Genomic DNA, 20,765 nt, shown 5'->3' with positions numbered 1-20,765 from the left:
TGATTACATTGTCTGTGTTTTAAGGTACTTTTTTTTTAAGCCACAGAAGAGTTCCACCATTGATTTTTGTCTTTATTCTCATGTTGAAAAAGCGGATTTTTTCTACACTGGCATTCTTAAAGATTATGATGAATGCTTGTGTGTGTTGTGTACTCAGTCACGTCCAACTCTTTGCAGCCCCATGGACTGCAACGTCCCAGACTCCTCTGTCCATGGGATTTTTCAAGCAAGAATTTTGGAGTAGGTCACCATTTCCTACCCCAGGGAATTTTCCTGACCCATGGATCGAACCTGGGTCTCTTGTATCTCCTATAGGTTAGCAGGCAAATTCTTTACCACTGCACCACCTGAGAAGCCTCATGATATGAATGCTTAAAGCTTCTTAAACATTTTAAATCCTTAGTAGCTTTAATGTTAAATGTTACTAGGGTTACAAAACAAAAACAACAACAAAAACTGTTATCAAATATACCATTTGCCCAGTGCTGAATTATTGTACCATTGTATATATATTTGAAGGAGTACGGTATGGTAATTGATATTTAGATATTTTCATCTCATTTTGATTATCTTTCTCTCCTCTGAAATAAAAATGCTTGTATCCATAAACCTTTATTAACTGATAGGCTGTATGTATTTGTAAAATTATAAAGCAAAAGTACCTTGTATCTTGTTTAAAAGGACAAAGAAAAAAGCTGTGGTAAACATTAGTGGTACTTCAGTCCTTTAAACTTTGCAGGGGACGGGGGGAGCAGTGATTTCATCCTTTGATTTAATAACATATAAAACCTCTGATTTATAAATTAAACATCTTAAGAAATAAATCAAGCCAAAGAACTAGTCTTCATTCTGGATATATTATTGTTACTAAATTTTTCTAAGTCTTATATATTAATTTTAAATTCTGCAGTGCTATCTGCTGTGGAAATAAACTGATCTTTGAATTATATCAGTGAGAAAGACCCTCATAATGATTTTAATCCCAGTGCTGCAGCTTGTCTCTTCTTTTGTTGTCACAGGTGCATGTGACAGCATCTTGTTCTGATCTGCTGTGGCAGTGTCGGCAGCCCTGGCGCAGTGCTGTGTATGTGCTGCATTTCTCATCTAGAATATTCCCCTGACAGGAGTCAGGCGTTGTTAAGTGCATATGAAGGCCAGAGCTTATTTATGTGATTGTGGTAGGGGTACCTTGCCCTTTCGTTTTATTTTGTTTTTTTAATATTCACTTTTTTTTTTTGTCTTCACTGCTATGCTCAGGCTTTTCTCTGGTTGGCAGAGAGCAGGGGCTACTCTCTAGTTGCAGCTCGTGGGCTTTTCATTGCAGTGGCTTCTCTTGTTGCAAGCACAGGCTCGGAGTACACAGGCTTCAGTAGTTGCAGCACATGGTCTCAGTAGTTCTTGCTCACAGTTCCAGAACACAGGCTCAGTAGCTGTGGCGCATAGGCTGATCTTCCCAGACCAGAGATCAAACTGCTGTCCCCTGCGTTGCAAGGCGAATTCTTAACTACTGGGTCACCAGGAAAGCCCCAGTACTCTTTATTCTTATCTGTTGGGATTAGCACTAAAATGACCGCTTAGTGAAACAGTGTGTAGCGTGGTACATAAAAAGGTCTGCAGGTGAACCATCTGGAGTCCCTTCGTGCAGACTGCATTGCAGTCTTTTGTTCCTATAACAGATTTGGAGAGCTTTGACTATGCAGGGCCTTCATGGTGGGAAAATGCACTTCTTAATCCTGTTTTGTCAGTGTTTATTGTTGCGTTATTGGGAAAATTTTTGTTGTTGTAATTTGATTTGGGGTTTTTTAATTTTGACTTGTTTTGCAGCAAAGAAGTAAACGAGGAGGTTGGTCCAAAGGAAGAAAGAGAAAGAAACCTCTTCGAGACAGCAATGCACCCAAATCCCCTCTTACAGGATATGTTCGGTTCATGAACGAGCGTCGAGAACAGCTTCGAGCAAAGAGACCAGAAGTCCCATTTCCAGAAATTACAAGGATGTTAGGCAATGAATGGAGTAAACTTCCTCCAGAGGAAAAACAGGTAATTGTTCCTATTCCTGATCCTTTGCTTGGTTTTGATTCTGTCTCAAAAATAATTTTTGTCAGAAAAGCAAAGAGAATGGACTCTTGATTCTTCACTTTTGTCATGATACCTAGGAGACCAGAAAAACAGGGTCCTTTCTAGTCCTTTTATTTAGCATAGTAGGTTTTATACTCTTTCAGGGTCTGCTGCAGGCATGTGAGCAACCTCAACGAAAGCAGCTCCACTTTTATTTGCTTTATATGCTGAGTTCATATAAGACTTCTGTAAAAAGTAGTTCAATATTAAGAAATCTATCAACATGATTTATCCTGCTGAGTTAAATGAAAAGTCATGAGTTAAATGAGAATTTTGATAAATTCTGCTGTTCACATAAGAATTTTAAGAAAAAGATTTAACTGCTTTAATAAACTTTTTTAACTGGAGTTCTGGTAAATTTAACCTACTATGGAAAATAAAGCAAGAACTATTTGAATTCTCTTCCCTCCAAGATAGAAATTAACCCTATTGCCAAACTGAGACAAATCCATCTGTTAGAGAGATTTGAGAGGAATTAAGGACAAGATAGCCACAAACTGACTGAAATGCCACGAAAGTAGTATAATGGTAATGATGTTGGAGTGGTTTGGGGTTAAAAGTTTCCAGCATTCTCAGCATCTGAAGTATATCTGTAATTCTTTTTATGTCCTGCACTCCTTAAAAAGGATTCCAAACAAATTAAACCAAATTGAAAAACACTCTTGGGAATTAACTGAATTCAAAAAAAATTCAGAGATCAGATTGAGTTGCAACTTGAAGCTCTGTGTTTGTGGTAGCAAGTTAATAGAAAACAGCGTATATCATCCATTGTTTTAGCTCTAATGTATAAAGGGCTAGACGGACATCATGAGCTGTACATAGTAATTACTCTTTTCTCTTTTTAAATTTTTTTATTTCAAAATTAATACATGCTCATTGTTTAAAATTTTTCCAGATAATACAGTGATAACTAGTTAGGGCAAGTATTTGTTCTTAAATTTTTATTTGAAAATATTTTTTCAAATGTACAAAAAGTTACAGCCATAGAATAGTATAACCTAAGAATGCCCAAATACCCTTACTCAGATTCATGTATTATTAACACAACATACTCTCCTGGGCAAGATTGGGCATGTGCTCTTTCTTTCTCTCTGTCTCTCACACTCACTCACACACACAAACACACACAATTTTTTTCTGAATTTTTTCATGTAAGTTACATACATCATGGACCCTTACCCTTAAATATTTCAGTGTGAATTTCCTTAGACACATTCTCTCACTTAACCACAGTCAGCAGCCTCATAATTTTATATGAACACAATACTTCTATCTAACTTACCATCTATATTCCAGTTCTGTCAGTTGACCTAACATCATTCCTCTGTAACATTTTCCCCTCCAGTTCAGATTCCAGTCCAGGGTGTTTAGCAGTCAACTCTCTAGATTCCCTTAATCCAGGATATTTCCACAACCTTTATCTTTTACAACACTGATATTTTTTTAAGAATACCATCTCTCTCTCTCTTCCTCCCCCTCTTTTTTGTTTACTCTTAACAGAACATTCCTCATTTTATATTTGTCTGATGTTTCCTCATGATTAGATTGAGGTCATGCATTCTTGGTCAGAAAACTGCATAGATGGTGTTCGCCCTTCTCACGGTATCGCATATTTATTTATTTATCGTTGGTAATATTAATTTTGCTCACTCAGTAAAGTTTTTCCCTTTCCCTTATAATTAAGAAGCAGTCTGTGCAGAGATATTTTAAGAAAATGCAAATAGTCTGTTCCATTTCAGAATTTTCCCAAAATTTAGCAGTCATTAATAACTTCTCCTTGATCTAATCTTTACCATGATGACTGCAAAATGATGATTTTCCAACTCTACCACTCACTTCACATGTGCTGGTTGACCCTTGGCATTCTAAGCAAAAGCCCTCTTCCTCTCTCCATTTATGTATTTGTTTATTATTTATTTATTATTGGTATAGGCATATGAATCTCTCTTTTTCCCAATGGTTTATAAATTATTTCTAAGTAAATTTGATACTTAAGTTGTCCCAGATTTGGCCAGGGTGTCCTCTATATCTGGCTTTTGTGTGGGACAAGTCTATTAACATAATTTCTGACTCTAGTTTGTGTTCATTTAGAAGCAGTATTTTTATACTCTATTTCTTAAACCTGATTGATGAATGAAAAGTACAATGCATTAAACAAAATTATCCTATTAGATCAATGAACTTTGTTTAAATAATTAATAGCACAAGGCATGTAAATACAGGCGCTCTCATAGTAGTCCATTTTAGGTCCACAGGATGAGGTCATTCTTTTTTATGTTCTTTGTGTCTCCTCTCTCCTGGCTCTTAAAAGGCGAATTGATGTATGAGATCATCCCCTCAGAATGGGTTCGGGATAAAGAAACAGAGTAATATTCCATCCTCTCCCCTGGGAAGATTTAAGTGTGCCTATGTGGTGTGTTGAGGACTCTAGTGGCCATGTGTACTACTATCTATAGGATTAGAGGAAGAACCATAATCTTCTCGTGAATTTTTTATGAGAATGACCTCAACAGAACTTGTCTTCAGTAAGTTAAAAAAGGCTATAGTCTAAAAAGTCAAAATTACCTTTTTCTTTTATAATTGAGAGAGACTTTTTTCACATGACTTTTTTTTTTTTAAATGCTCAGAGCTTATTCCACTTTTACTTTTCTTTCCATGTTCTAATTATCTTTTGTTTTCTTCAAAGAGTTCTTTGGTATTGTATCTCAGTAAGATCTATTTCTTGAAAATAATTCCACATTTCTTTCCTAGCGCTACCTTGATGAGGCAGACAGAGATAAGGAGCGTTACATGAAGGAACTGGAGCAGTATCAGAAGACTGAGGCCTACAAGGTTTTCAGCAGGAAAACCCAGGACCGTCAGAAAGGCAAATCTCATAGGCAAGGTATCAGAACCAGAATCAAATATATTTGTATGTTTTGCATGATGGAGTGTCATAAAGTCTACCATTAGAGCAATAAAGATAAAAGATATGTTTCTATCATTTCTCTATTATACTAGATTCACTTAAAGCATCATCTTCAACATTTATTAAAATCACACTGCTCTCATTTAGAAATTTCAGTTGGGTTTCCATATCCAGGATCAACAGTTTGACTTATACTCCAAGGCCCTTTTTAGTTGCCTGTGCTTTCTCTATTTCCACTTTAGGCATTTCTCTGCAATGCAGAAGACCCGGATTTGATCCCTGGGTAGGGGAAGTCCCCTGGAGAAGGGAATGGCAACCCACTCCAGTATTCTTGCCTAGAGAATCCCATGGACAGAGGAGCCTGGCAGGCTACAAAGTCCATGGGTTTGCAAAGAGTCGGACACGACTGAGCAACTAACACTTTCACTAACACCTGTAAGCCTTTCATGTGATCATTTCTCCCAGCTTCCAGTGATTAATCTTTTTAATTCACTCATTCTTGTTTGCATGTATTCAAAAAATGTGTTGAACACCTCCTATTACATATCAGGATCTCACCTAGGCGTTAAGGATGCAAAGGTAAACAAGATATAGAAGATCCCAGTCTTCATGGATCTTTTGTTTTCTGTAAAATTGTTCATCACGCTGTTAAAGTATTGCTAAAGTTCCCCTTTTTCAGGGAACATTGCCAAAGAAAGAAGCCCCACTCATAACAGCCTGTCATTCCTTTGCTATTGCGTCTTCTCCACATTTGGGCATCTTGCCTGCTAAACTGTAATGTTGTGCAAACAGCCTTTGGCATGTGTTTCCTGTCCACTCTCCCACCCTGTTCTCCTTAAAGGTGAGGACTGTGTCTGCTGTTTCTCTTCCATCTAATTGCATAACCTATAAGACGGGGTTCCCTTTAACTCTTGTTGACTGGTTAATAAAGCTGTTAGAGAAAATATGGTATGTTTTGAGAACCCACATATACCAGCAGTTTCTGTATTTTGGCATGGTCGTTTCCTTAAATTTTGTTTTGTTTTTCAGCTTAATGTTCTTGTTCTTTCATATTTTTAGATGCAGCCCGACAGGCCACTCATGATCATGAGGTAATTAACTTTCTGTCTCCATTTTGTGTGTGTGTGTACATGTGATATATGTATATAATGATGATGCTGTCTGAAATGCTATTGGACTGTTTTTTAATGAATGGCAGAGCATCTTCTATCCTGTAATTAGGATTGAGTTAGTTGACTTTAGCTTAAGGATTCTTAACATATGGCAGACACTTATGTCATGAATCTGTTCTTGAACTAAAGCCCCTAACTCTAGTCCTTTTTTGTGGTCCAAGAATTTTACTGGCTTTAAATGCTGAAGATGGCTGGAATCTGGAGTGATATATAGAAATGGGGACCAACTAAAAGCTATAACTTAACCATAGTTTATCATCACCAGATACTATATTCTGACTCTCAGAAAGTTGTTATTTAGGAAATCCAGCATTTAGTTAAAATGCACTATTCTACTTACAGCATCTGCAGAGCATAAGTGACAATATCTTGATTTCTATGCCTCCTTTCTTCCCTGGCACATATTCGTTTACTGGTCTTTTCCCCTTCATTTGGTTCAGTTTCAGCAATAGGATTTTGATCTGTGTTCCCGTATAGGATTGAGGCCTATGTGTGTTGGCTGTGTTGCATAGAGAGCTTTAAATATGTATTTAGCCTATGGTTAATATATGATTGTGCAAAAATAAAATGTGTGGTATTTTCATGCATGAAAATGTTCAGTGACTCCTCATTGCTTACCAAATCACATTCAAACTCAGCAGTCAATGTTTTCTGTAATTAAGGGCCAATTTCCCTTTCCAAATAACCTAACTCTCCTATATATGTCTCTTTTGTTAAGCTTTTTATTTTGTATTGGGGCATAGCTGAATAACAATGTTGTGATAGTTTCAGGTGAACAGCAAAGGAGACTCAGCCCTACATATACATGTGTCCATTCTCCCCCAAACACCCCTCCCCTCCAGGCTGCCACCCACTAAGCAGAGTTCTGTGTGCCATATAGTAGTTCCTTGTTGGTTATCTGTTTTAAATATAGCAGTATGTACATGTCCATTCTAAACTCCCAAACTGTTCATATATATCTTATGAACTTAAAAAATACTGACTGCCCTCTAACTGCCCCGTCCTTTCCTGCCTCATGCCTGTGCTCATATTCTTCCTTTCATGAGAATACCTTCTTTCGCTCACTCATTTTTTTATCACCCTCTCGTAACATCCAATTTTGCCTCGAAATTCTAGTCATCCATCAAACCCTATTTCAAGTTCCATCTTCTCCTTCAAGCTTTTCCTGTTTCCTCCAACTTCCTTTAAACCTCATGGCTCTCTATATGTCTTTTATGCACCTAGCTGGTCTGGCTAAGGTGCCAGAGTTACTCAAGTGCTTCTATCATTAACACTCTTGGATTATAATCTTTTGAAGGCATGTGTGATCTAGTTTCCATTCTGTACCCATCCACATACCAACCAGCATAATGCTTTTGTATGGAGGAGTTCTTCCACAAATACTCACTTGTTTTTATACAAAACCCATTTGTTGAAATAACAGTGGAAACTTACACAAAAAGAATTTTCCAATGCACTCTTTTGCATGCACTGGGTTTTTCACTAAATTGAGGAAATCATTTCTTCAAAATAATAACTTATTTATCGTGGAGTTGTAGTTCTAATTTGGTATTGGTTACCTTCAAAATGTAGAGAAAACTTTTAGATTCACAATTCAAATAGATTTATCACCATCCATGAATTATAAAGTGAGAAGCATGGTAAATATGAACATTTTATTTTTCATATAAATCTTATATAAATGTAGTTATATATGACATCTCTGTGTTCTAATTAGGATGAATTTTTTTTTGCTTGAGAAACTGTATGTACACTATATGTTTTAAATTATAATTGAATTGTGTTATAAGTTTTCTATACTGCCAGATACTTGTATAATTACTTATTGCACACCAGTATCATAAATATTCTAAACTTCTTTTTTTCCCTATTAACCATGCTTTATGGAGAAGGCAATGGCAACCCACTCCAGTACTCTTGCCTGGAGAATCCCATGTGTGGAGGAGCCTGGTAGGCTGTGGTCCATGGGGCCGCTAAGGGTTGGACACAATTGAGCGACTTCACTTTCAATTTTCACTTTCATGCATTGGAGAAGGAAATGGCAACCCACTCCAGTGTTCTTGCCTGGAGAATCCCAGGGACGGCAGAGCCTGGTGGGCTGCCATCTATGGGTCAAACAGAGTTGGACACAACGGAAGCGACTTAGCAGCAGCGAGCATCCTTTGTAGTTTCTGTATCCTTAATAGTTACAAAAGACAGTATGGACAGTAAAATCGTAGATCTCACATTTTCTAGTCAATGACTGACTGATTCCTTTCATCAATATGGATTTTGCTGGCCAAACCATATTTGGCATTTTTTGCCTCTAATAAATAGTTGCAATCAGAAAAGATTTAGTAGACTTAGTCAGTCATAGAAGCTGCTGCTTCTGATTTGAGAAATTAAGCATTTTAATAAATTATGTTATTTTAGTATGATAGGAATTTCTGCAGTATATGAAAACGAATAAGTCTCTTGGTGATTTTCCTGTTTCAGGATTAGACACATGTGAAACCAAAGAAAAGGAGGGAGTGGGTGGAAAGCCAGCAGTAGTTTCTCAAATATGTGTACACTAGGCTTTATAAACCTGTCTGTTGTATGCCCAGGTCAGGATAAAGCTCTCTTGGTAAGGTTGTTTACTCAATTAATGTCACTCACTTTATCAGTTTTTTTTTTAACTGAATAATACCTTACTAAACTGAGCGACTGAACTGAACTGAAACTAGGTAATTTCAAAACAGTTGGAATTTTAAAAACTGGTTTGACAGTTTTTAAACGCAGCCACACATAACCTCTTAGTATAATAAGAGTGAGGAAAAGAGCAAGTATCTTGCAATGTGCCTGAAACATCACATTTCTAAATACATGCTTATTTCCTTTTTCTTATCCTATTAGGAATAAAATGGCAGATGTCATAAAACAGTTTTCGAGCTCACATCAAAATTACTAAGACCTCAGAAATCCTCTCACATGACCCCCTCATTTTGCCAGTGAGGAAAATGACTTGCCTAAGACAGGAGAGAATGTCCCAGAATCACTTACTGAATTGGTTAGAGGCAGAATTGTGACTGAAACCCAGTAGTCTGTAGCCCAGGCTTATTAAGGTCTCTTGGCAGTGCCTGCCACACTATATGGAATAAACAGTGTTGCAAGTTAAAATGGGCCTGGCTGCCTGTGGTGTCAGCAAAATTTGTTGCCGCTTGAGACAGAAATGATTTGATTTGTATATATGTAGTAAAGAAACCTATTGTATTCCTTAATGGAACTTAGATTCCTAAGACATTGTTACCAAGGTAGATACTGGGGAGCCCTGTTAGAGCTCAAGAATTGCTGACCTGAAAGCCATTCAAGCCATTCTGCATAGTGGTGGGGCACTTCAGCCTGTACACAATATTGAGAGCATTCCTTAAAGTAAAGGGCACTTGAGAGAAGCATATCACTCCATGAGATTCTGGCCCTGAGCCTAGATCACAGCAAAATAGTTTCAGTTCAAAAGGCCTCTGTTCTCTTACCCTCCACTCAATATATAGAGTGAAAACCAAAGTGAAGAGTATTCTTGGTCCTCTCAAATCAGAAGCCAGCCTGCTAGACCCAGGAGTCAGCTAGTGTTACTCTCAAGAAAGTGTCTAAATCTCATGTGAGGACTAAGATAGAAACAATAATTTTGTTTCTCCTTTAATTTATGAAAAATGACAAAATGACACTCAACCTGAACAAATTGGACCCTTTCAATGACGAGGTAATAAAATCCTTATGATTTTAATCCCTTGAGTGATCCTTGGAGCAGCTTAAGTGTATCTGAGCCCCCAAGAGGATCCTCTCCAATGCCGAGTAACGTACTCAGTAATGGAAGAGTGCTGATGGTTTTTATGACGACTCTTCAGTTAAGTAGAATTTCTCTCTTGGCCTTTCAGAAACTGAACAGTTTCATTTAATTGCTGTGGTGTTTCTTATTTTGTACTCTTTAAGAATCTGTACCAAGAGGCAGTGTGTTAATGCACTTATGTGGTGCTATCCTCTGCCCTTATGTAGTTAGCTTGGTCTGGACTGCTCTGGTAAGGAAGAAAACAGAATTACCTGTCTAAGCAGAATCTAAGCCTTGGAGAGGGCTCTTGGTACCATGGTAATGGGAGCCAGGCATCCCCACCAAGCCATCTGACTGGCAGATATTCAGACCTATAGCTAAGTAAATTGATCTCATACGACTGAAGTGACTTAGCAGCAGCAAGCCAGTACAGTTAAGTAAGAGACTGAGCAGGATGGGATGATAAAATTATAAGCCTTTATCTAAAGTTATTTGTGGACTTATATTTGTTATGTCTTGTACAGTAACAGAGTTAAAGCATATGGTAAGCCAGCAGAGTTGAGAGAAAGCCACTGTGAAATATATCTAAGATCTCTTCTGGAACCGGTCTTTCTTACCCATACATTAATTCTCTTTGAAATCCACCAAGAACTGGCTAGAGGCAGAGCTTTGCCTGTTGAAACTGGGGCCTTCAGTGATAATTCTGTTTTTTGTTTTTTAAATCATTCTGGAAAACTTCACTTTCTTTCTTTAAGAGGTAAAAGGGTAAAAGTTAAGTGCTCTGAAAGTTTCTTCAGGTAAATACATAGTTTTTCAGACTTCCATCCTAGATGTCTCTCTTAATGAACTGCCCTTGGCAGGCAGTTCACATAGCCCAACCCTCCATAACAAGGCAGGCACCGATATGAAAACAGGAGCTTGGCTGTCAGAGTTCCCTCATAGGCTGTTAACTGCTTTGCCTTTCTGCTGGGCACCAAATCATATTTGTGTTCAAAGATTAAAGACTAGTGGTGGCAAGAGTAGGAAATATACATTCTATCTCTGGCACTAAATGTGTTTTTATAGGAATGATTTCTAGACTTTTTAAACTGTTCTTTATGTTATAAAGGTTTTGAAATCCTCAGATTTCACTAGCAATTTCTTCAGTACTCATTTCCCACTGTTTTCTTTACCATCTTATATTATGCAAGATTTTAAATACTGCCAAGACACTTATAATATATATTCTTAATGCTTTCAACTTTAAATTCATTGTAGAAATTTCTGCTAAAGCATTTTGAAATACTGACTTTATTCACAAGGATCATTGTGGAATATGTTTTGCAGTGGTTTTGTGAGACTTTTGTATTTAATGCCTTATTGGTGAATTAATTTTAGGTTTATTATTTTTTCTTTCATGTAATCCTTGGCATTCTCATATTTAGAGCCTAGTTATTACTGACTTTTTGGTTTTGTTTGTTTTTCCTGTGTCCAAAGAAAGTCAAAGATCCCCGTTATAGGCTACCCTTGTAAATAAGGAGAAGTAAAAGTAGATGTCCTAATAGAATACCATTATTATTGCTCATGGCTGGCAGATCTCTTCTTAAAATTCTTATTGTCCACTCTGCAAAGTTAGATTGCATCATCCTATCTCAGAGAGCACTTTATATGCATAACCAACAGAAGCAACAGAAAAATCACCCAGAAATTCTTTCTCTATACCTACCTCATAGCTGAAAAATTATAACCAACCTAGAATTGTGGTGTTGGAGAAGACTCTATAGAGAGTCCCTAGGACAGCAAGGCGATTCCATCCTAAAGGAAATCAGTCCTGAATATTCATTGGAAAGACTGATGCTGAAGCTCCAATACTTTGGCCACCTGATGCGAAGAACTGACTCATTTGAAAAGTCGCTGATGCTGGGAAAGATTGAAGGTGGGAGGAGGAGGGGACAACAGAGGATGAGATGGTTGGATGGCATCACCGATTCAATGGACATGAGTTTGAGCAAGCTCTGGGAGCTGGTGATGGAAGGGAGACCTAGTATGCCACAGTCCATGGGGTTGCAAAGAGTCAGACGTGACTGAGCAACTGAACTGAACTGACTGATATCTACCTCAGTCACTTTCTCTCTTGTACACTGTTGCCTATTCAGAGCACAGAGCTAAGAAATGGTTTCCAACATCTCCATTAGGGAAATTTATGTAGGTTTGTTTTAAGGTTTCTCATTGCACAGCAGTTGTCATCTGAGAGATCTGAATACTTAACATGCTTGAGCTCTGTGAAAGTTTGGTTCCAAAGCAAAGGTGAATACATTTTCTTCACAACCTTATCTAGACTGACTGATTGCTGCTCATCTTACTATTTCTTTAAGGAAAACATGACCATTGTGCCTTCAGGCACTACTACCTAATTTAGTTTAAGAATTAACTGTTTTGTTACTCTTGAATCACAGAAAGAAGCAGAAGTAAAGGAACGGTCTGTTTTTGACATCCCTATATTTACAGAGGAATTCCTGAACCACAGCAAAGGTGATTACCAAAGGATCGTATTGCTTTCCTCATGTCTGTGACAGGGGATTTAGTTGTCAGGAGAAATTAATTGCTCAAAAGCAATGGTAGTAATATTCCCGACCCTGGGACTGGTCTGGAAGAAGAAAACTGCTTCTATTTCACTCTCTATTAAATATAGCTACTCAGAGACCAGTGGAGGAAAGCTCAGCCAGTGTTGTCAAAGCAGCTTTAGTCTCTGAATCAGAGGAAATAAATATACATCACTAATTCAATTGCTTTCAGGCTGTTAGCCAAGAACCCTTTGTACAAATGAAAGCTTGCATGGATGTCCAAAATATAAAATAAAATAAGAGCAAAGCTAACCCCTCTGCAATAAAGCTTTGGACCCACAGCTGTGCTTGCCCAATCTCCCAGGATCCCCCTGTGAAACCCCTCAGGCTTCTCATAGCACAGCTTTAAACAAACCAAACAAACAAACACTGGGAATTGCAGCTGTTCCTTGCAATCTTAAGTATAGAATATGACCAGCTTTAAGAATTAAAATAACTCTGGAGAGCCAGGCGTTTTATTGCTGAAATTGCTATCTGAAAGGCCATAATGAGACTAGGGACAGGAGGAGGGGTAGCTAATTAGAGACAGCTAAGCAGAACTTCTAGAAGAGTCACTGGGACTCCTCAGAGACACTGTGTTACCTGTGTTTTGGGGGGCTTGCTTCCTCAGCTCGGGAGGCAGAGCTCCGTCAGCTTCGCAAATCCAACATGGAATTTGAGGAGAGGAACGCGGCCCTGCAAAAGCACGTGGAGAGCATGCGCACAGCGGTGGAGAAGCTGGAGGTGGACGTGATCCAGGAGCGCAGCCGCAACACTGTCTTACAGCAGCATTTGGAGACCCTGCGGCAGGTGCTGACCAGCAGCTTCGCCAGCATGCCCTTGCCTGGTAACATCATCCCCACCTGAGTCGTGTAAAGCGGTGGGGGCTGGGGAGGTGCTCCATATGTTGGCGTTGGTGTGGTGAGGCTGAAGTCTGCCTTCAAGGGGAAGACCAATAAACTCCGAGGTCATTTCCTCAGAGTTTTCTGTAGGTCATGTAATAGAATCTCAGTATTGGTTAAAACCTGCAGGAAGGCATGGCAACCCACTCCAGTACTCTTGCCTGGAGAATCCCCACGAACAGAGGAACCTGGTGGGCTCTGGTCCATTCAGTCGCAAAGAGTCAGACACGACTGAGCCACTAAGCACAGCACAGCCCATTGGTTAAAATAATCCAAAATTTCAGACTCTCTGTTCAGTTAAATTTTTCTTCAATTATATTTTAACATAATCTACTTTCTGTTAAGCTTAATTTGATTTTCAGAGTAGTGGAAACTGTAATAAATCCTCAGTGGAGCGCTTTTCTTTCTTTCAAATTGTGCTATAATTGACGTATAACATTGTGTTAATTTCCAGTGTACAACATAATGATTCTATATCTGCATATGCTGTGAAATGATCACCGCAAGTCTAGTTACCATGTGCCACCATGCATGCATGCACGCCACATCACTTCAGGCGTGTCCTACTCTTTGCAACCCTGTGGGCTGTAGCCCTCCAAGCTTCTCTGTCCATGGGATTTCCCAGGCAAGAATACTGGAGTGGGTTGCCATGCTCTCCTCCAGGGGATCTTCACAACCCAGGGATTGAACTCTTAGCTCTCCTTCATTGGTAGGTGGTTCTTTACCGCTAGTGCTACCTGGGAAGCCTGTACCACCATACAGAGTTACAAACAAATTTTTCTTCTTGTGATGAGAAGAAACACTTTTAAGATACGCTTTCTTGGCAGCTTTCAAATATGTAGCACAATACTGTTGACTACAGTCACCATACTGCACACTCCACCCCCATGACTTAATTTATTTCATTACTGGACGTTTTTATTTCTTGATACCCTCTCCCACATCACCTGTTCCCCCAGAGCACTTTTCTGATATAAATGTGCTGGCTTTGTGATATTGTCTTAATGGGAAGGAAAAGAAATATTAGTATTTCTTATATATGTTTTCATGTTGAAAATAGTCACAGCAGATCTAAGAGAGTCCTTAACCTGTTTTATGCAACTACTCCTATATGCTGTGTAGCAATAATAGTCCATCTGTTTGTTTAGAGTATGTGGATTAATTTCATTTATTTGAGGTCTAAAAGTCTCTCCTCTGAAATTAAAATCTTCTCTGTGGAGCAGACCCCATTAGAATCAAGTTTCTTTGGCTGTGGAATCACTGATCTGTGTTACTATTGAACTAAATGGGGAAGCTTTTCTTATTTTCTCTTATCTCACTTCAGGAAGTGGAGAGACACCTACAGTGGACACTATCGACTCCTATATGAACAGACTGCACAGTATTATTTTAGCTAATCCCCAAGACAATGAAAACTTCATAGCTACAGTTCGAGAAGTTGTGAACAGGCTTGATCGTTAGGAAATGGTGAGTGCTCACTGACTTGATTCATACATGCCAGCACATCATCAAAACTAAGATGGCATTAGACTTTATTAATACAACTAAAATCCTGGAATGACATTGAATAAGTTGGAGGCTTTAGATTCCTGTTGCTATTTTGCTAAATGTAGTAAATAGTGTTGGAAAACTGAATCAAGATAGTTTTTCCTCATGCATGCCTCCATGTGGCTTAATAGATTATGATTTTTGTGGTTGGATCTCACTTCTAGCTTTGTCACTTATTAAGTTGTATTCTTAGGTATTAGTTTCCCAAAGGATTTTGAAGGTTGAGTGAGAAATTTAAAGGAAATAACCCCCAAAAAAACACATTGGACAAAATAAGTTTCACTTAATTGTTAAACTTCCTTTTCCCTGTAAATATAATGATAATTCATAATAGTCAGTGAGACATTGTATGTGTACAAGCCTATGTAAGTAAGCTTTTCATTCACCACTCAATATCAGAGTAACAGTTATGTGTTAAATGTTAATGTGGACTAAACTTACAGTGAAACAGTTAATGCCTTGATTGAATATATTAAAAAATATATAAACTCTCAATAGGTGAAAGGAGAGAAATGAGAAAATAAACTTTCAAAAAATACATTCAACAAATGACTTGTAATATGTTTTACATCCTTTGAGAAGAGAAAAAATACATTTCCAAAGGGGGCCTGCCTTTATAAACTTTTTGGTACTAATGGTCAGTCATCAGTATCATTTCTTAAATGGAACTGGTATTTTTTCACTCAGATTCCTAGAGATAGAGTACCCTTTAGTTTGTCATTCCATAATTGACAGCCCTTTGGTCTGTCAATTAAATTGTTCCATCCCTGCAGACATATGAACTATGTGGAAATCTTAGGGTTGGACTATACAGTGAATGGCCATATATGGATCCTAAAATAAGAGTGGATGGCAGGATACACTTCTTAGTAAGGCTGGTCATGGATTTATATCTTTATTTATTTGTCTTACAGGTAAATGAGCATACTCATATACATGTTCATATTCTAACATGGTCTGGACCTTGAGCAACATGTGCAAGAATAAATAATGCCTATAATTCTTTATCTAATGAGGTCGTGTCTGCCCGCAGAGACAAAGGCAGTTGTCTCTATCCTTCTTGGCCACGGGCTTCAATAGTAACTGTACAGAGCGATTCGTCATACTTTAGCCTCAGTCGTGCTCTGATGGGGGAAAGGATTACTGTCCTTCTAGTGAGTAGCCAGATGGAACGGACCATACTTCTAAGAGATGACTAGACTCCCTACAGAATAAAGAAATGGCATTACTGCTGCTGTTGATGAAGGGAACAGCTTGTAAATCTGGGCCTGGGATTTTCAGGAGCTCATCACCCTTCTCATTTTCACACAGTGTTTTCAATTAGCACTCTGGTAGGTTTGAAAAGGAAGAGCTGGGAGAAACAGTGTGGAGGACTGTGGAAGAACACGGTAATTGATAACATGGTGTCTCCTCGCATAGGTAAAGGGCAGTTGTGAGTTTTGAGCCAAAAATGGTTTTCCATTTTGAGCATTTGGCCAGTAAGACTTTCCTAAAGCTTTACCCATCTTAAGGATATAAACTGTCATATCTGCTTTCTGAGGTGTCTTTGAAAACCTGAAACGTTATCATTATCCTTGATTTTAACCTACAAATATTTTGCCCTTAAAAGACAGAGTAGCTGAAAATGTGAATGGTTTTGTTACTACAGATTCTTACAATCTACCCATGTAAACATAACTAAGAATGGTTAGTTCTCCACACCCTCTGAAACTGTCAAATGAAACAGTTATAAAGACTGTGATTAATTCTAGCTTGGCTTTATTATACAAATATGTATAGACAACTAGGCCTGATGTCCCCAGCATTCATGGTGCAATTAATTACTCTGACATGGGCTTGGCAAAGTTTTCTTCCTTTGTCAGGAGCCAGTAAGTGAAAGGAAACGAATGGTCTGTGGTTTTAGAGGAGCATGTTAGAGCTGGAAGGGGTCTTTAGAGATCCCATCATTGTACATACAAAGAAACTGAGTCCCAGAGAGGTGAGAGGTCTTGCCTAAAAATACCTAAGTAGGCAAGTGCAGATTCTAGAATTAGAACACATATATCTAAATGCAATTGAGTTTCTAGAACATTGATACAAGGAGGTAGGGATGGGTGTCAAGGGAGAGCACTAAAAAATCTTAGAATGAAAGCAGTAAGATAAATGGAAGGTAATTAGGAAAAAATTACAGTCCAGCAATTATAAAGTAAAATTTTGTTCAGCCATTTTATAATTATTTTTTATAGATATACAATGGAAGAATTACCCCAGCTGTCATCTTTCTTTGTGGCTAACTTATACTTAGAAAAAGTGGAACTGGGAGGAAGCCATGGGGGTTATTTCACATGGAGAGGTGACTACTGTATATATCAAAAGCCATATGTTGCTTGATTTCAGTTGAACTAATGATAAATAGTTACCTGTTTGAGGACTGGAAAGAAAACAACTTTTTTATGTGATTGCATTTTTATCGATGTAAGAATTTATTCATCTTATGCACACAGTACTTCCCCACACATGCAGGGAAGGGAGCCTTAGATTTATACTTGAAGAAAGTTGGTTTGATTGACCAGGACCAAAGTACTCATTTTTCATCATCGAATTTGTCCCTGATACTTGGTTTTCTGTGTTTGGCTGGCAATTTTCCAACCTCCCCATTGTGGCTGAACTGGAGCAGGGCCACGTTTGTCTTTGAAATGTCTAAAATGCCTCAGTGAGGTTGGCTGCTTGCAGTTTTATGAGCTCCTTGGTTTACATACACCCTGCTACTCATCTTGACCCTTTTGAAAATAGAGCATCGCAGTATTTTCACCCAAAATCTGAACCCTTTCTGATCTGTGCTTACCTTTTTGGTATCTTTTTTTGTTTGTTTTTTTTCTCCCAGTTCTACAGGTCTTAGAGCTCCAGGATGTTCTGTAAGTGGTTTTACTTGTTCAGAATGAGAAGCCATCCATGGAAATTTGAGTTGAGTGGAGGCAGAGAGGGCGTACAGATTATTCTGCTTGTGAAAGAACCGTCAGTTATGAGGTACATGCCTTCACCCCAGGAAGCCATGTGAGGGAGCAGCAAAAGGAACATGTATGTGAACTTCCTATGGAATTGTCCTTGTGAAGCTTTGACCATGTGCAAGTCTTCAGTCTCCTATCATCTCTACTTCTGTTCAAGTGGGTCTACGTATATTCTGCTGACTAGACACCCCTGAGACAGGCACCTTCTGCAGCAGAAAGGAAGCCTTCTCATTGTTCTGCTTCATTCAGATTGGACTCTTTTATCAGTGGCTCTGTGGTTTTTATCAGTGGTTTTCCTACCTAGCTGTCACTTCTTTTTCTAATGCTTTTGGGGGTTAATTTTTTTATATTCTCTTCACCCCACCAAGTTAGATGTCTCCATTTTCTGACCTCTGGGCTTTGTTGCTCAGCAGGGCTCTGAAGGAGAGTTTCTCTCATTGGACAGGCCCAGTCTTCTCCCATCATTGTCCTGCTGTGACTCCAAAGAAAGGAGCTTCTTGTTGACAGTGTCCTGTGGAGCGAGGCTGTGTCTCACACCCCACACAGTGCTCAGTGGGTGCCAGCCCCTGTAGTGGAGGCTTTGTGATTGCTGCCCTGAAGGAGAGCTCTCTTTCCTCCCTTCTTGGTACTGCCTGCTGTTTTCTAAGCACCGCTCCTGCACGTACCCTGCATCCCGGCCCCAGCAAGGCTCTTCTGTTCCCATCTGTTGGCAGTGACTTGTGGAATATTTTTGCTGAGGGAAAGGTCACTGGTAAACAGGACAGAACGAGACAAGTAGTTTCTCACTTGGTATTGAAAAAGATCCTAAAGTTTCTTATAAGTGAAAACAGAGGAAATCCCTGTGTGCTTGAGGGATACGGATATGGATACGGATGGTGGAAATGTCATCAGAATACTGCCGGCTGACAGAAGAGAACACGGAGGAATTCTCCATCCTTTGTTTTTCTTCTCTAATCATAACTGCAGAGTCTGTGTCAAAGGGACAGGCTTTCCTTCCTTCTCCCCTCTTGTGATTTAAAAAAAAAAGCACAGCAAAAGGGAAGAGAGGTTTCTGATTGTCAACTTAGGGTTTGGTTTTGTTATGCTATATGTTGATGCTGTGGAGCACAAGGCTGGCGGTTGCAGCTGAGATCTTTGGAACCAAAGCAGGGTATGCTGAGCCCACTGTCCAGGCACCACGCCACCAAGGGCAGGTGGAAGTGTGGCCCCCTCACAGTATGCTCACAGGCCAGGGTGCAAGCCAGACACCCCTATCATGTTGCTGCACCCTCCTGTCTTCTCAGCATCCCCTCCCCTGATTTCTTTCTTAACCCAAAGGAAGCAAAACAACAGCAAAAAAACAACCTTGTTAAAAGTTCTTACTTGAACACACATCAAATTTTCGTGTACTGAAGCCCATATATATACCGCCTTGGCTGTCTTTTAGAATAAGAGCCCATCATTGTCTCTATAAACTCGCCAACTCACCTGCTCTTCTGTGTCTTCCTACTCTCACTGTCCATTCCTAGCTCTTCTCTCAGACACTCTGCCTGCTCAGTCCAAGCTGGAATGCACTGTCTGTGGCAGAAGAGCCAAGCCAGTTCTGGAGTTTGTGTCTGCCTTCTGCCAAATACTTTGTCTCCTTTCTTCCTCCTTATATTTCTCTCTGTCTCGCCTTTGTGTTAGTTTTGCACAGCATTATCAGCAGTGCTGGGCACCAGGGAAGGCTGTAATAGGTCCAGAGCTCATCCTTCTCCTTAGTCTGGATAGATACCTGACACTGACTTGAGAGACATCCATATTCGGAAATGCATGAGATCTCAAGAAAGCTGGTAGTTTGAAAGCATTTTCACAAAATAGCAACCTGCTTCTGACATGCTGGCCCTCCCAACAGCTACACCTGACTCACTGGTGGCTGGAATTCGACTGCCACAAAACAAGAAGGTTCTGTGACGCAGGTCTTCCTTGCCTGCTCTCTCCTCTGTGCCCAGCCAGGAAGTTAGTAAGTGAGCTCAGAGGCTAACACGATACCTAATTCACATTTCCCAGTAAACTTGTAGATATTATTGCACTAATATGTTCTTCTCAAGAAATAAGTTGTTGCGTATTCAGTGTTACAGATTTCTTTCTTTTTATTAAAACACAAAGAGCAGCTGAGGAAAATGAGACAGATTCTGACAGAATGAAATTTTAGAAAAAAAATGTGTATGTGTGTTTGAAACTGTTGAAATGCCAAGTTTTCTGTACAAGTGTTTTTGTAATTAAACTTTTAGATTTTCTTTGTTTTTTAAAGAAGTCGATATGCTTGCTTGATGTTTGCCTCATTAAAAACTTTTCTATGTTGAGTCCACTCGATTCAGTTTTACCTGCATTGCCTTCTTATCTTAAAGACTTTGTCAACTCTACACTAATCATTGTCTGTTACACTTTTAAAATGGTAACATTCATTTTATTAATTGCTTATTCAAAATGTGTCTTAGCCTATTTGAGGGTTCAGGTCTCTTAATGTATGCTATAAGAATACAATGAATTATAATTCATTTTAATGTAGCAGTAGTATTCTGGAGGCAACTTGAAAGAAGTCTCATGTTCTTAAAGTCAGTGACTTCAGCCCCCTTGATCGGAGGCCTAAAGACAGTCTTCCTTTTGACTGAAAGATAACTTTTCCTTAAATACTTGCTTTTAAAAGTAACCACTACTTCATTAGTTAAAATCTGTTTTAAAGGAAATTTGTCACCTACTTCCAGCATGCTTTTAAAATTCTAGGGGTGAGCTCTCCTGGCTTCCA

At 38.9% G+C, this 20,765-nt stretch overlaps 1 protein-coding gene across 1 annotated transcript in view; it reads left to right on the top strand.

Annotated features, from left to right (window-relative positions):
• Positions 1 to 20,332, top strand: part of HMG20A (high mobility group 20A) — a 76,793-nt gene extending 56,461 nt beyond the window's left edge. Inside the window, exons 4-10 of the mRNA XM_055418098.2 lie at positions 1,825 to 2,037; positions 4,867 to 4,999; positions 6,083 to 6,114; positions 12,415 to 12,490; positions 13,193 to 13,408; positions 14,788 to 14,930; positions 17,875 to 20,332. Of these exons, the coding sequence (XP_055274073.1) occupies positions 1,825 to 2,037; positions 4,867 to 4,999; positions 6,083 to 6,114; positions 12,415 to 12,490; positions 13,193 to 13,408; positions 14,788 to 14,924 (807 nt within the window). The 3' untranslated portion in view covers positions 14,925 to 14,930; positions 17,875 to 20,332. The remainder of the gene's footprint in view (positions 1 to 1,824; positions 2,038 to 4,866; positions 5,000 to 6,082; positions 6,115 to 12,414; positions 12,491 to 13,192; positions 13,409 to 14,787; positions 14,931 to 17,874) is intronic.
• Positions 20,333 to 20,765: the final 433 nt, after the last annotated feature.

This window comes from Moschus berezovskii, chromosome 21, assembly GCF_049115385.1.
Source record: "Moschus berezovskii isolate FMDL1 chromosome 21, NW_MosBer_1.0, whole genome shotgun sequence".
In the NCBI taxonomy this organism is placed as follows: Eukaryota; Metazoa; Chordata; class Mammalia; order Artiodactyla; family Moschidae; genus Moschus; species Moschus berezovskii.
This window is presented reverse-complemented; position numbering and strand designations above follow the sequence as displayed.